General features: G+C 39.0%; 1 protein-coding gene across 3 annotated transcripts in view; it reads right to left on the bottom strand.

The window, feature by feature from the left end:
• The window catches only part of cnpy1 (canopy FGF signaling regulator 1), a 42967-nt gene extending 28098 nt beyond the window's left edge, over positions 1-14869 (bottom strand). Inside the window, exons 1-3 of one of the 3 annotated variants that reach the window (XR_001777516.1) lie at positions 14529-14850; positions 13458-13560; positions 8778-8893 (exon numbers count right to left, since the gene is read on the bottom strand). Coding sequence is in view for 2 of the 3 variants with exons in the window: in XM_008433555.2 (XP_008431777.1) it covers positions 8778-8893; positions 13458-13551 (210 nt within the window). In the remaining variant the exon portion in view is untranslated. Of the gene's footprint in view, positions 1-8777; positions 8894-13457; positions 13561-14528 lie in introns of all 3 variants that reach the window. The other 2 variants (XM_008433555.2, XM_008433556.2) reach the window with 2 other exon arrangements.
• Between the last annotated feature and the right edge of the window lie 1691 nt (positions 14870-16560).

Below are 16560 nucleotides of genomic sequence, written 5' to 3'. Positions count from 1 at the left end.
TATATATATATATATATATATATTTCCCTTCATTTTAGCTCTAGTGGCCTTTATTTCATAATAAATGGACAGAAGGGAGGAGAGAGAAGAGGAAGACATGCATTAAAAAGCCACAGACCAGGAAACAAACCTGTATCCAAGATTGATTTTGTTTTAATTTTTTTGGTATAAAACTTTGTATATTCTTCTTTTACACTATGTTCAACAAAGTCAAAATCAACTCAACCCAGCACCCTGCAGTCTGAGAATTTGCATCTACAGATGCAGTTTCAGATTTTTACTGGTTCCAGATTTTACTTAAATGTATGAAAGATATGACACAAATTGAAAATATACTGAGGGGAAAAAATAACTATACTTCTAAACATGGTGTTTGTATGGACTCAAGCTACAATGCAAAGTGTTGGCTTATGCTGAAGAACAAAAGCAGCCATATTGACGGTTGTTGTTAGGGTCTGAGCTGACCCAGAGTCAGCAGGGTGACACCGCAGGGCTTTGGGAGGGTCATCGGTGTGGCCTTTTGCTTCCGCTCCGTTTTATTAGTTGCATGGTAACAAACGTCACCTAGCAACTCTGACTTTTAACCTGCCTTCCCACCTCTCCACCACCTTCCCCTTCCTCTGTTGCTCTTTTGGAACAAAAAGGCAAGGCAGTGGTGTCTAGACAGGTCAATATAGGTGAGGTGGCCCAATCTAAGCATCCCCGGAAGTATACAGGGTGAAAGGGTGATGCCCAGGAGGTGAGGGGGCAAGAACAGGGCATAGAAAATGGAGAGGAAGAGGAGGTAGGTCAGTGCTCTTTACACCTCCAACTGGAGGTGGGGGTAGGGGGAGAAGATGGAGGCAGTAGAGCTCACTAGTAGCCAAGTGCAGGATAAACAGCTCATCTCCTTAGCCCCCACATTGCTTCTATTGTGTTTTTTCACCCCCTTTCCATCCTCTGGTGATTAAAGGAGGAAGGTTGTGGAGGTGGGAGTGAAGTAGAGTGAGAGGGGGGAGGGAGGGGCATTGTTGGAAGGAGTCAAAATGAGAAGAGTCTCTGCATTCTGTAACAATATTCAAAAAGAACTAATTTGAGTTATTTTGTTTATTTTCCGAATATTACATTTATACTTGGGGGGCTTCAACTCCAGGCCTCCAGGGCCACTGTCCTGCATGTTTTAGACATGTCCCTGGTTCAACACACCTGAATTAAATAGCTGGATCACCTCCTCAGTTAGCAGTCAACTTCTCCAGAGTCCAACTGATGGACTCATTACTTGACTCAGGTGTGTTGAAGCAGAGGCCTGAAGTTGAAGACCACTGATTTAGACCATAATCACTGATGTCTTCCATCTATCACTGACTTTCATCTGATCTCAGATAACGCCATCTAAACATTCAGCAATAAGTGACTGCAAAGCTCAGCAGAGATGGGGATGAAGGAAGTCCAGCTCATGTCTAAAGATGAAACAAGCTGCAGACCAGGAGCAGTCTAACAGGAATGCTAAGTTGTTTCTCTAGCATTACTACATTTAGCAGCATATACATGAGAGAGATTGACAGTAGTGAGCCCCTCCTCCAGCCTCTGATTGGTTGTTTTTGGTCAGTCGTGGTACATTTCATCAGATGGCAATAGTAGCACTGGGAGGAGGTGAAGAAGCTCAATCTTTTCACCGATTATTTGTCTGATGACATGGTGACAGTTTCAAGAAATATGTCCAAAACACATTTTTGTAAAAGGTGCATGCTGTAGCTTTAAACATCCCCTAAAACTGCAGAGTAACACTGTTGTCCTCATGCCCACCAGATGTGATTTTAGTTGTTTTAAGAGGAAATAAACTTGCTGGGTTTCAAATGTCTTTTTTTATGACATTGTATGGAAAATTACAAAAGATGCTTTCTTTGTTTTTTGCTTATTTAGGCAACCTGGACCGCTCAGTATTATTTAAATTTATATTAAATATGGCTCATGTGGACATATGTCCAAATTATGTAAAAGAAAACTGGAGGATCTCTTGTTGTTATTGTATGTTTAGGATGGTGTACTTATCTCTTGACAGCAGGAATATAAAACAAGCGGTATGCATTTTCTTTGATCACAACCTGACTTTTAGGAGATAGTTAATTTTTTTGAAAACAGTTCAACACTGTCATGTTTTAAAACAGTCCTTGATAAAATTTCACCTGGTTGAATGTGAAATGTTTTCCTTTTATATTCCTGCTTACACAACGTCCCAGATGGAGGTTGTGTCAGACTTCTAACCAGCCCCTCGACTCTGCCCAACAATCTTTGCATTCAAGAACTCCATGATGCCTCATCTGTTGATTATTACTATATTTGGTGATGGCCTGCTTCTTGCTCTTCAGTATTTCTAAAATCTATACAGCTGCATTATTAATGTAACATAATAGGCAACACAGTCGCTGTCCAATCAAATAGCTTCACATCTCTTATCATTTAACACAGAAACATTAAATTATTTTAGCAATTTTTTTCTGCCATGGCACATGACATTTCTTATTACACATTTGGTGTTTGAAATGTCCACAAATCCACAAGCTCATCCAAGCTAAGCGACACAAAGACAAAAAAGGACCCCTCTTCCTATACTGGACAATAGAAGCACGTATGTCCATCTCAACCCATGGGCTTAGGTCTCAGTCATTATCAAGCCATGTTACAAAATGGATTGGAATTAAGGCCCTTCCTCAGCAGCCAGAGCCCAGTGAAAGGGAGCTGTCAGTCACAGCGTTGTTTGAAGAATGGGGCAGGGTGTGACCGGTTTGGCCAGAGAATAGGCTTCTCAGGGATGCCATCCTCCATTCAATTCCCATTGGACAAGGAGCCATTACTGAGCCACTGTGGGCAGGAACCTTTCAGTTTCATTGTCCTGCTCTTATGGGCCAATGAAGATCCATAAATTATTAATAATAATAATAATGTAGTCATGAAAGCTAGTCTGAAGGTGAAGAATAAAAAGATAGATTTTCAGTATATTCAAATTTAATACTCAAGTTATCTTTTGTCAAAAATAAAATTTGTGATATTTAAGTGGATCTTTAAGCTGTTGCCTTTCAGCAAGAAGGTTCTGGGTTCGATTCCCAGCCTGTGTCTTTCTGCATGGAGTTTGCATGTTCTCCCTGTGCATGGTGGGTTTTCTCCGGGTTCTCCGGTTTCCTCACACAGTCCAAAAACATGACCGTCAGGTCAATTGGTTTCTCTAAATTGTCCCTAGCTGTGAGTGTGTGTGTGTGTGCATGGTTGTTTGTCCTGTGTGTCTCTGTGTTGCCCTGCAACAGACTGGCGACCTATCCAGGGTGACCCCGCCTCTCGCCCAGAACGTTAGCTGGAGATGGGCACCAGCAAACCTCCTGACCCCACCAAGGGACAAGGGTGTTAGAAAATGGATGGATGGATGGTGATCTTTAAGTGTGACAAAAAAGCAAGAACAGAAGAAATCTTTAAGTGGGCAAAGATTTTCACAGCACTATGTATTATAGAAGAGCATTAAATCATACCGCAGTGATAGTCTGAGAAGATGAGAAATAGATGAGCATCTGGTTTTAATTAGACTGGCGGAAAATTAATTCGTAAAATATTGGCAATGGGCATACAAACTGGCCTGCAAAATTATTCGTGCCCCTTGAACTTTTCCATATTTTGTTACATTTCAACCACAAACATAAATATATTCCAATAAAATTTTATGTGTGAGACCAACAAAAAGTGGTCTACAATTGAAAAGTACAAAGAAAAATAGACTTGATTCAAAACATGTTTTACAAATAAAAACTTTAGTGTGGTGTGTAAAAGTATTCACCTCCCTTTTTTCTGAGTGCAACCAGTTTCCTTCAGAAGTTTCCTGATGTCCTGATGACTGAACAGAGTCCACCTGTGTGTAATCTGATCTCAGCAGAAATCCAGCTGCTCTGTGAYGCCTCAGAGGTTCAGAGAATATTGGGGAGCAAACAGCATCATGAAGTCCAAGGAACACAGCAGACAGGTCAAGGAGAAAGCTGTGGAGAAGTTTAAAGCAGACTTAGGCTGTAAAAAGATGTCCAAGGTTGAACAAGGAGAGCTCTGATCAGAGATGCAGCCAAGAGGCCCATGGTGACTCTGGACCAAAGGCAGAGATCAACAGCTCAGAGGAAGAATCTGTCCACAAGACAACTATTAACCATGCATGATATCTGACGTCACAATCGGATCAGGACACTCTTACTCTACATCAGGTCAAAATTTGGAAAACTTAGCAAGAAAGCTGATTTTTACAGCTGGTCATTTCAAAACAGCACACAAAAGTTAAAATACAAAATAAGTTACAATATTAGCCTGTATTTGAAGAGACATAACAAGAAGAGACATAACAAATAGCAACACTGCATGTCAAATTCCAACTCTCTAGGCCCTAATATTATGTGTCACTGCCTCAGCCTGCCATTGTGCAGTTTCTCATTCTCAATGCATGACTTCCCACTAGTAACTATGAGATCAACTCACTGCTCCATCTAAGTTCAATGTCTTTAGATGCCTTAAATGTGCCATTGTTAGCCAGGCAGGTTTTACTTTTGTGCCACAGAGCGACTCCATGCCCCCAGGAAGTCCTGCTGTGAGGAGGCCAAAGAGCAGACTTAAAACCTGAAAATCCTCCACACTGATGGCATCTACACTGTGACATCCCATCCTCTTCAATTCACTCTAGGTCAAAAGCTGCTGAAAAGAAGGGAGAGCAGAGGGCATGGGATCAAGGTTTGACTGTTTCTGTGGCTAAGAGACATTTGAATGTCCAAACAATGCAACAGGTGGAGGGTAGTGCCATCTCTGAGCTGAGGAGGAGCTCATCTTTGACATCATCGGCTGAAGGCTAAGGAAAAACTTATCTGGACCCAAACCCTAATCAAGTTCTTCCAAACTGATAAAGGAGTTACCAGAGATTCCAATAACTTTTCAGAAAAATGTTGTATAAATTATTGCTATAGAATAGTGAAGCTTCACCAAAACATGAGAAATGTTTACTCTTGTCAATGTTCAAAGAGTAAAAGGGAGAAATCTGAAATGGTACAGATGTTGTCTAAGTTTTGACCATCTCTTCAAAGTGAGCAAATCTGCGGTTTGCAGATAAGATAAGATTCGATAAAATACGATAAGACTTTATTGATCTCCTAAGGGGGTGGAATTTTGTTTGTCCCAGCATAGTACACAATAAAATTTAAAGTAAATAAATAAAGTAATAAGAATAGACATACAACAATAATAGATAACAATGAGCAGTGATAGTCTTAAGAACACACACATATCACTCAGTATATTACTAAATATATATTCAACATTTAAAACACACAACTCGAGAGATTATGTATTATAAAGTCTGATAGCTTCTGGCAGAAAGGATGTTCTTTAGTCAGAGGAGATGAGATGAGAGGCATTATCCTTGATAATTCTTCAGCATTCCATCTCTCGTCACCTCTTCCAGTGGAGCCAGCTTGATCCCTATAACTGACTCAACTTTTCTTGTCAGTTTGTTGAGTATTTCGCCTTCATTGCAGCACCCAAACACAGCACTGCATTGAAGATGGAACTAGCCACTGATGACTGATAGAACATGAACAGCATCCTACTGCAGATGTTAAAGGACCTGAGCTTCATGAGATGAGATATGAGTCACTGTTTGAGAGCAACAGTTATACAAGTAGCTTAAGATTAAAAATAAGTCCCAAAATATTTTAGAAACACCTTTTATACCAGGAGCATACAACAACTAGGATCTTAGATTTAAGGGGGATAACAATCCAAAGTTGAAGGGGAAAGATACAAAAATGTTTATCCTATGGCTAGGTTAAATAGTAGTGAGTCAACCACAGTTGTGGTGAGCATAAAGTTTAAATGATCACAAAATGCTTTCATCAACAGCTGTTTTTTTTTTATCTTGGCAGTACAGAACCTCTCCTAATCTCTCAATGTTGGGTTACATTAACTTCTCTCTCTAAAAAGATCAAATGTTCATTCCAGCATGCTTGGCTTCAGCTGCATCTCATATTTTCTGTGTCTGGGTCAAATGAAGGAGAGAGTATTTAACTGCAGCTACTACCCAATTTCTAGACATTTTAACATTCTTTCCATTTGCAACATGGAAATGATGGGTTATAGCTTGAAGTGACCTTTTCAACTCATCAGAAAACTAACAGACTTATGCCCTTAAAGATGCAGCTTTAGTGATAGATATAATATTTCTAGAGTCACCCTGTGTCCCAGTTTTTTTTTATTAGTTAAGACGCATAGTGTTTTATGTGGTCACATAACAGTCATTATTCCATTTGATGAAGGTGGAATATCTTGTAATTTAAAGGAACAGTTTGGATTGTTGGTACTATTTTGCCCATAGCTTTTGAGCACAAGCTGCTAACATATATAAAGGCGTGAAATTCCATTTTAAATTTTTTTTACAACTTTAGCATTTTGGTGAAGGTTTTTTATAAAGTTTTGAAATGCATTAATGAAATTTTTTAACTAGTGCATTTATGAGGCTCAACACTGATGTTGAGCAAGATGTACTGACTTGCAGTGTGTGCTTTATATCATTAGGCGAAGTGCTACGAAAGCCTATGTATCTGCTCATATATTATTCTTTTCCGCTTGAAATCGCATATTTGGGGGGGTTTTAAATGTATTGAAAAACTCAAACTTTGCCAAAAATTGTCCCCCATGTGAAACAATTTTAATAGAATCGCAAGTGGGTGTGAGATAGGACAGACAACCATATGTCATAAAGATCTGAAACTCAATATAGTCAATATAGTACAACACCCCCAAACAAGAAAAAAAGGGTATTTTGGAGATATGCCACATGGAGGCAGCCATTTTGGGACAAAAGGCAAATGTTGGCCTTTGTTGACGTTTACACACCTCAAACTTTAACAAACTACTCCTAGGGATTTTGAGCTATTGCGTTCATTTTTGGTCAATATGCAGTTAAGGGATGCAAAACTGAAAGTTATCAAAATTGTGACTTTTTGAGCATTTTATAGCAAACTTGGCGTACTTGTCAAAGCAAAATAAAGGCTATAACTTTCACACACAATGACCTAGTAGCACCAAACTTGGTATGAGATATAATGTCATATTCTGACATCATACAAGCCCCGCCCCCTCAGAAGAGGAAGTCACTTTTTTTCTTGGAAAGCTCAATCTCTGGCCTCTTGGGCTAATCAAGATGGTCTTTTGTCAGAAGACAAATAAGTTGAATTGATTTGCTTTAAAGCACAAAGAGTAGTTTTTGGTGGTCATGGCATAGTCAGAGGTCACACCGTTGCCATATGTTTGGCTCTAAATTCCACATATTTCAGCTGAGTTTCCTACAGGATGTCGACCATTTTGGGTCAAAGCCGCCATTTTGTCTCTGTTATAAATGTTGCATCTGAGCCAACTCCTCCTACAGCTTTTGAGATGCAGGCTTCACAATCACTCAGCACTGAAGATCAAAAGTTATCAAAATTGTTTTCCTACATCAAAGCATGCGAGCATTTTTTTTATTAGAAATCATTTTAATTCCCACCTTTCTTTCTCTGGACACCTTTATGTTACCAGTCCTGAACCCCAAGACCTTGGGGTTTGTAACCCATGGGCTCAAAGCAAATGTTTGCCGGACACGTTCATAAAAATGATACATTTTTACAATTCACCAAATCACACACACACTGACTTGCACAGGAAACTGCTTGACACTAAACTGTATTCACATCAATCTATTTTTTTATGCAACAGACAGTCAGCTCCATCAGTCGCCAGGACGCATAGTGTGATTACCACTCTGCGCAGGTCTGGCAGGTGTGCAGTGGTGGAGAAGAAACGGGGCTAGGCAACCAACTAGCACATTAAACTTGTCCTGATACATTTTTCAGCCATATCACCCAGCCTTAATTCATATAATGTATAACTCTTTTTAAAAGATATAACTAGCCAAGAATTAATAAAACAACTTCTTGAGTTCTCAACCACCCAAATAAAATGTACTTTCAGAAATACTTTGCCTTTTGAAATTCTGTGTATAAATGGCAGTCTTGATCTCAATACTTCAGGATCCTAAACACTGACACGTTTAGAAGCTCTGAGAAAATCAATTGCAGGATAAAATATAATTTTAGCCTCATGTCCAGTCATGGTCAGGACCTTCAGCAAAGCCTTGAGAGCAGTGAAATGTGTCGTGTATGAAAAATCAGATTCCAGTTACAACAAAGAGGTTTAAATGTACCGTATTTTCTGCACTATAAGGCGCACCAGATTATAAGGCGCATAGAATTGACACTTCAGTTTGGGTTGCCAATTTGTTCTGTACTCTATTATTAGAGTACAGAACATCTACATTTGTAAATAAGTGATTCCCGAGTACTTTATATAGTAGGCTGCCGGGGTCATTGTTTCACTCACGGTGTTGGTGTTGCGATATTGTGCCCAACTGCTTTCTGGGTAACACAGACCAACCGACACGCTGCCGCCACAGTCTCTGTCTCTCTCCCCACACCCTTCCCCCCGTGGCTTTAAATGCATTATCAAATTTTATTAACAAACCAGCATTCTGACAACTATCCCAGCATGCACCGCGCACTTCTTCTTCTACGGGGGAAAATGAAGTCGGTGGCTGCTCATCGTAGTTGCTAGACCTATTGTGGCTCAATATTGGCCCATATATAAGGCGCACCGGATTATAAGGCACACTGTCGGCTTTTGAGGAAATTGAAGGTTTTTAGGTGAGCCTTATAGTGCGGAAAATACGGTACAGTATTCAACAAATGCTCTACCTTTTTGTCTGTCATGGTCCCATCAGGGTTGAGTCTAAAGCTCCCTACATTAATGGTCTTCTTTGGGTCCACCTGACTGATTGAGTAGTTCAGCTCATCCACAATCGCCTTACAAGCTGGGGGGAAAAAAACAAAGAAAAAAAAAACAGGAAGACAGAATTACAGTTTTAGTTAATGGCAATTAACATGAAGAAAATAATCTCTCTTATTTGGACCAATATCTTGTTTTAAATTTCTAAGAATATTTTATGCAGAGTTAGGTCACAAGTTTTTATTAATTATAAAAGACTGCTGGTGAAAGAATCTGCCATTCGATCCAGGTGTGTTGGAGAATCACACCTGGAAACACGGCTGCCCAAGTGCAGTCCTTGAGAGTTACCTTTCTGGAACTTTTAGATGCATCCCAATGCACATCAATCAAAGAAAGCAATTCTCTCACAAGCAGTCATTCAGCTCATGTGTTGCAGAGGCCTGCCTCAAACATGCAGTTAATTCAGGTGCATTGGGGTTAGGGATCCATCCACACGTGACAGGATGGTCCCCATCAAGGACTGGACTTGGGCAGCCTTTATCTAAAAGTTACAGGAAGGACAACCGTTTTTTAAGACTGGGCATCACTGTTGTAGAAGATCTATATACAACAGCAATGCAGTGACCTGCACTAGAGTCCAGGCCCCCAGTGCAGATATCCTGCATCTTTTAGATGTGTCTTTGGCCCAACACACCTAAATCAAGTGGCTGAATCACCACATCAGTATTAGCCCTGCTAATATACTGATTATTTGACTGAGATGTATTGTATCAGAGACGCATCTAAATTTGCAGGACACCAGGCCCCAAGGTGTGGAGTAGCATACCCCTGATCTACATCTTTCTACAAACACGAAAAGATCTAAACTTCCTCAAAAAGTGCAACCTGCTTTGTCACATTTTGTAGACAGCTTCGCTGTTGGATCTCCAGTTCGGTTTGTTGTCCAGGTGAACACTGAAGTATTTACAAGGATTGTTAAAGTTTGCAGTGTGATGGTTGGACTACGACAGCTTTTGTGGCGTCGGATTCACGTCGTCACGGTCAGTGGTGGGAAGTACTTAAGTACAATTTTCTTAAGTAGATTTAATAATGAGTACTTTCTACTTTTACTCCACTACATTTTACAGTAAGTATCTGTACTTTCTACTTCACTACATTTTTACAAAAGTGTCGCGTTACTCGTTACATCCAAGTCACCTTGCTCTTTTTTTCCGTTAAAATGTGAAGTTCAGGGAGTTAAGGTGGCGCCGTAAAATCCAAGCAATAATGTGACTTACATGTCTGTTGTCACCACCGCCTCCCCCTTTACTAGCTCCAAGAAATACGCAGTGGTTTCCTCTGAGCGGGAGAAGCTGTCTAATCGTCAGTAATATAATAGCGTTGCATAAATCATAAGATATGGCGACATGTAAAATCAGCAGCGCTTCGCTTTCACAGACGGTGGGGACTTTGTCCAATTTTTAGCGTCACTTGGAAGGAAAGCTTAAAGAAAGGTAAGATCTGTGGACGTGATGCTAGCTAAGCTAGCTGTACAGAGAGACATGTTGCATCTGCGATGGAAAAAAGTTTGTCACTCATGCGCTGAATTATTGTGTGGAGGTGCTGACTGAGGTGTCGCATATATGGGACAACGCTGGTACCAAAGTCTGCAATATAGTGATATAACATTCAGGAACAATCCGATTGTTCTGGACGGATCTTTACTGATTAAATTTATTTCAGCTCTAAGTATTTAATATCTAGGTGTTTTATGGAAATGTGGATCTTTCAGATCAATTTGAGAAGCAATTTTGATAGGTAAAACTTAATTTTTTTGTGTCACGTAGCACGGGGTGCTGGTCTTGACTTGGTCTCGGGTTCAGTGGTCTTGACTACAACTCTGCTATGTCGCTCCTTGGTTGCATGTCCTCTCCCACCCACCTTCTTTCCATCCCCTTTCTGTTGGATTTCTTTCAAAACAAAAGCCACCAGTGGCAAAAAAAGTGAAATTCATGCTATGTTGGGACAGCAGACAAGATATTTCCATCCCTGAAATTATGATGCATAGAATCATATATCTAAGTCTAAACTATGTTACAGAGTAAACGCAATAAAAACATGCTTTATCTGTGGCATTGTTCATTAAAATGGCACATTTCTAATGTATTAAAATTAAATATGATTGGTAAACTTAATGATATTGTATTAGCAATTAAGTAATGCATTAAGCAAGTACTTTTACTTTTAATACTTAAGTATTTTTAAAAGCTGGCACTTTTTTACTTTTACTTGAGTACATTTTTGTCTGTGTATTTGTACTTTTACTTAAGTAAATTTTTTGAGTACTTTCTCCACCACTGGTCACGGTTTTGGAGTGAATGGTAAGAATGAGAGCGCGAGAGATTCCTCGGATAAAAATATTCTATAGAGCAGTGGTCCCCAACCCCCGGTCCGTGGACCGGTACCGGTCCGTGGATCAATTGGTACCGGGCCGCGCAATAAATAATTAAATATTTCCGTTTTATGTATTATTTGAGTCTGGAGGATCTTTTATTTTGAAAATCCTTTAACCGGATTCTCTCGGTTACTTGYGCGCCAACACTGAGGCCACAARCAGCAAAATGAGTAAGAAACAGATCAGATGTCTTTRGMAAGTTTCTTTGCAAAGGGGAAAAGGTCCAGAGAAGAGACAAGAGAATGCATTTATCCCACATTACAAGCCGCTCTGCGTAACATGAGGCGACCGGCTGCTAATGAGGCAATGAAGCTTGAAGCTGCTTCACCACGTAGAGACCAAGCAGGCTGTGGATATAAGCAACACTTCRGGTCTCATTGTCTCTCATCACTCCCAGATGGGACCGTCTGGTTGCAGAGAAACAAGCTCAGGGCTCCGTTAGTCATTATCGTGAGTTAAAATTTTCACGAAAATAAAATGTTCGTTTTTGTGGCGCATCTGTATCTTATTTTGAAGGGATATGTAAWWGTTACCATAGCGACCAGAGTCAGAGCATTTGGGCAGTGGTCGAGAGGAGATGAGTAGAACTTGTGAGTCTTAAGTCTCGTTTAGACGGAAAGATTTAAGAATTGTCAGYCGATTCTCTAAATCTGTGACCACAGAACTGATAAAAGTACAACAGGTTCGATCAGTTCGTGTTCAGCCACACGGCAGGAGCAACACACCACACGAACCGATTCCACTCACAAACATCCTGATTCCAGAGGATAATCCAGTAAAACCCCCGACATAGCGGGAATTTATTATGACCAAACACAGATGACTATGTAGAAACAATAGTGATAGTTTGTGGAGTCATTTTAAGAGATAAAAGATGTAACAAAAAGAAAAGGTGGTGGATAAAAGGGGAGCAGCCGTTCTATTTGCTGCACTACGATTTGGAGGTGAATATGTTTTTTCATAGTTAACATTTTTAACTGAATAAACATAATAAACATATATAATAATGACCTTTACATATAATAATAAATATTTCCACATATCATCTCCGATATCCACCAGACTCTCAGTTTCGCGATATGTCAGCTGTTTGGGATTCCTTTCTGTTCTTACATCATCGCGCTTTCTGATTGGCTACCTGTCACATTCAGCAGGTTGTATTCTCGTTCCCAGTCAGAGAAAAACCCCACAGGCTGCGATAAAAAGGCCAAGACAACCAAATTGGGTATATTCAGGATTTAGCGGGAACACCAACATGCAGAAGCCTTATCTGACGGTTCACGCCCCGTCCCCCCGCCCCGGGCGCAGCAAAACTTCCAAGTCTTGACCGGTCCACGGTAATAAAAAGGTTGGGGACCACTGCTATAGGGTACTTAATTACTAAAATATTCCTTTACAACAGCCCTAGTAACAAGTCTTCCACAGTGATTGAAACTTTTTCGAGGTGGAAGATGTGATTTAGAATCCCACATAGCTGTTTTGTACAGGCCTTTAGGACTGGCTGACATAATGTGAAACTGTACTGTAGCTTTGTTCCTGTTCCCTGAACTGCCTCTTCCTCTGACCTCTGGAGACAGGAAAGTGGGACGAGGAGAAAATGGGAGCACCAGCATCACATGATTTTGTTAAATAATGTGATAAAGCCGAAGGAGCATCCCTGACAAAGATAAATGAAATATTTCAGGTGTGACAGAAAAGGCTGGTGGCCAAGGGATGGTGGGAGATCTGTTTGGGGATATGGGACTGGAGAGGTGAGCACCGAGTCTGCTTCAAAACTTGACCTGTTAAAGAGTGTTCAGTTCATTGACTTTATTGATCTGGTCACACTTCTGCTTGAAACCTATGACCACACATCTCTTTCAGTCTTCTGCTGGAGCAAAATCTCCAACTTCTTCCTGTAGACCTAATTGCTGTCTCTAATCTTGACTATAGGAAGCTGTTGTATTCTCCTTAATAATTCAATGCAACCTTCCCTCAAGGCAGTTTTTAAAAGGTTTTTCTTCGAATTACTGGCAACCCAGAGTTTGATTCTTGGAAAATAACTTACTGTAGTGTTGGAAATTGTGTTGTTTACACAAAACTTTAAATAGTCAGTCACTCAGTCATAACCTCCTGATCTCTTTGATGCCAATACCTGATGCAGGTTTTAATTGTCAATATGTTAAATCTCACAGAAAGTAGTGGGGGAGGGGCGCATTGCGTTATTGCTTCTTACCGGAACAGTAGAGGACTTTGTCCCTCTTGCTTTGGCTGCAGCTGATGAAGGTAGACAGCATCATCATAAACATATGAAATATCCATGATGCCATAGTGATGCCCTGGCAATACAAAACATGATTAGAGAAAAGGACATGTGTCCAGCCTGGAGCTTCAAAATGATTGCAAAGATCCTGGTCTTAGTTTGTGACCATTGAATTAGTAAAGCAGAGGTAACAGTTGAATCAGACACTGCAGGGAAGTGATCAGAGGAAAAACAGAAATGGCAAAAAAACAAACAAAAAAAATGTAACTGCTGAAAATTTAATACCTCAGTTCAATTTCCTGTTTCAAAATAAAAGCTCTGCTAGTTTAAATAATGCATTTCAATACATTACTTACAAATTATATAAACATAATAGTGTTTATGTGGAAAGGTAAAGACATGAACCTAAACAACAAACAACATCCGCAGATCTGTTGAATATGCGAGATCACAGACTATTGATTAAATTATATGGAGTAAAATTTTATTAATGAAGAAAATGACAGATTATTTATCTCAAAAAGTTATCTTTGGAGAAAACAATAGTTTCCTCAGGGAAGTAAACTCCTCCCGCTCCGCTTCGTCATGCTTCTTCCCGGATTATCCCCCGGCTGATTGGTAAGGAATGTGCCTCTTGACTCAGCTGTTTTCTTGGACTCACTTATAGACTTCATCTTTATATTGTTTCCGCACTCTGCACTGTAACTGTTGTTTTTTGTTTGTTTGAAAGGTGTTTTTTTTTTTTTTGACAAACACTAAATTAGTCTTACATGTTCATTCTGTAAATTTCTTTATTTTGAGACTAGTACAGGTTTTAAGGAGGGAACTTTAGCTGAAGTGAACTAAAAATTAGATTCCTTTTGGTGAAATCCGGTTGCTTCAAAAGCATAATATAAGCCGAACTCTAGGCTGCTTTAATTCAAACTGTAAAATATTGTACTATTGTGTGGCAGGTGGAAGAAGCGTTGCTGATACAGAATATCCATCTAAATGACCTGGTTTCTTTGCGGAGCTCGGCGCAGTATTAGATACGGCTGCTCTTACCTGACCAGAGAACCAACCAGCAGCTTCCAGCGGATGGGCTGTAACTCCGACTCACAACACAAACGGTCCAGGTTTCAGTTTCTACTGTCAGCCCTCCAGTACATGCTTTCATGAACTTAAATTACACGTTAGCCTCTGGAGAACTCACACTAGCATAAAGCGTTTAATGTTCTGGTGATGTATTTCAAAGTAAAGTTTCTCTATCCTAAATCATCTTTTTCGGGCATGATACGACATATTCTTCACGCATACACAACAGAACAACACTAGTTGCTTGAAAAGATTTGCATCACAGTTCTTCAATGAGTTGTATTTTCCTTTTAAATGCGAGGTGGGCTATTATTTTGACCTCACTTCCGTTCTCTTTTCACCGCGTTTATTCCAATTGACTTGTGGCATTTACGTACGTGCCACACTGTAGAGAAGCCACGTTCATCTGAACATCCAATCATATTTCATATATATATGGTCCATGGTCCAAAGACATCAATATGGAGAGCCGTTTCAGCCAAAATTAATTAAATAAATAAATGGGTGAAATAAATAAAAAAATGAGTAAAATAAATCAAAAAATGAAGAAAATGAGTGAAATAAATGAAAAATTTGTTAAATAAATAACTTAGCTTTTTCATTAACCCAATTTTTAATTTATTTATTTTTCATATGATCAATTTCTCAATTTCCTTTTTTCATTTATCTACTTTTCATTTATCTATTTTTCATTTACCCATTTTTTAATTTAGCTTTTTCATTAATCCAATTTTTCATTTATTTATTTTTCATATTATCAATTTCTCTTTTTCAGTTATCTATTTTTCATTTATCCCTTTATCCATTTTTCATTAATCAATTTTTCATTAATCTATTTTTCATTTAACCACTTTTCAATTTCCCTTTTTTATTAACCCAATTTTTCATTTATTTATTTTTCAGATTATCAATTTCTCTTTTTCATTTATCTATTTTTCATTTATCTATTTTCCATTTATCCCTTTATCTATTTACCCATCTTTCATTAATCTATTTTTTAATTTAACCATTTTTTGATTTCCTTTTTCCATTAACCTGATTTTCTATTTCCCAGTTTCATTAATCAATTTCTCATATATCCCTTTTTTATTTACCCATTTTTCTTTTATCTATTTTTCATTTAACATTTGTTTGAAAAATAGTTAATTTTCCCATTTTCCAATTTACCCTTATTCATTTAGTATTACAAATACAATTTGATTGATTGAAAGAACAAAAAAGAAGCAAAATGACTAATCTAAATCCTTTTCTGGTGTAAAGTGAGTAGTTACAGTTTCTAAAAAGTAGTAATATAAAAGTAATAAAGTAGTGACTGTTCCTATTAAGTATTTCTGGATTCTACGTTCGTAGTTATTCTAATTCTAATTCCATTTCTGGGCTGTATAATATTGATCTAAATAATGCGTACTCCACAATTTCTAATATTACTAATTAACTAAAATTCTTTCCTTGGTTCAATAGGGAGTACTCCACCGTTTCTAACAAAATAAAACAAAAAGGATGTAAGGACACATTAGGGCAAATGGCAACATTCAGGCAAAACAAAGACATGAGTGAAGGCAGGCAGTGACGTCAATGAAACTAGGTTGTGCTGACTCCATCATTATGTTTTTTTTAGTTTTCCAATGGTAAATTGTAAGTGAAACTATAGAGCCTTAGTGACACCTAGTGGACATTGTTCACGTATTTAATTTGGTCAGTCAAGCGGAACTCGTCCAACTGCACGCATGATGTCATCGATTGTCCTTCAGACATGTTTGTTCCTTGTTTGCCTCTCGTTTTTTGTTTGCATCTCTTCTTGTTTGCTACATTTCATTTGGTTGCGTCCCTTTTTTTCTCTGCATGCGTCTCTATAGTCGTTTTCGCAAAGCAAGGAACGGAACGGCTTCAAAGTAGGGCCGATCGTGTTTGCATTAGAACTTCCGACCAGGTTCCACCCGGACACTGGGAACCACAATCGGACCAGCCAAGCGGTGCAGCTTAGAATCAGCAGCTGATTGAT

This window comes from Poecilia reticulata, linkage group LG17 (assembly GCF_000633615.1).
Source record: "Poecilia reticulata strain Guanapo linkage group LG17, Guppy_female_1.0+MT, whole genome shotgun sequence".
In the NCBI taxonomy this organism is placed as follows: Eukaryota; Metazoa; Chordata; class Actinopteri; order Cyprinodontiformes; family Poeciliidae; genus Poecilia; species Poecilia reticulata.
The sequence above is the reverse complement of the archived record's forward strand: the minus strand, read 5'-3'. Positions and strand labels throughout refer to the sequence as shown.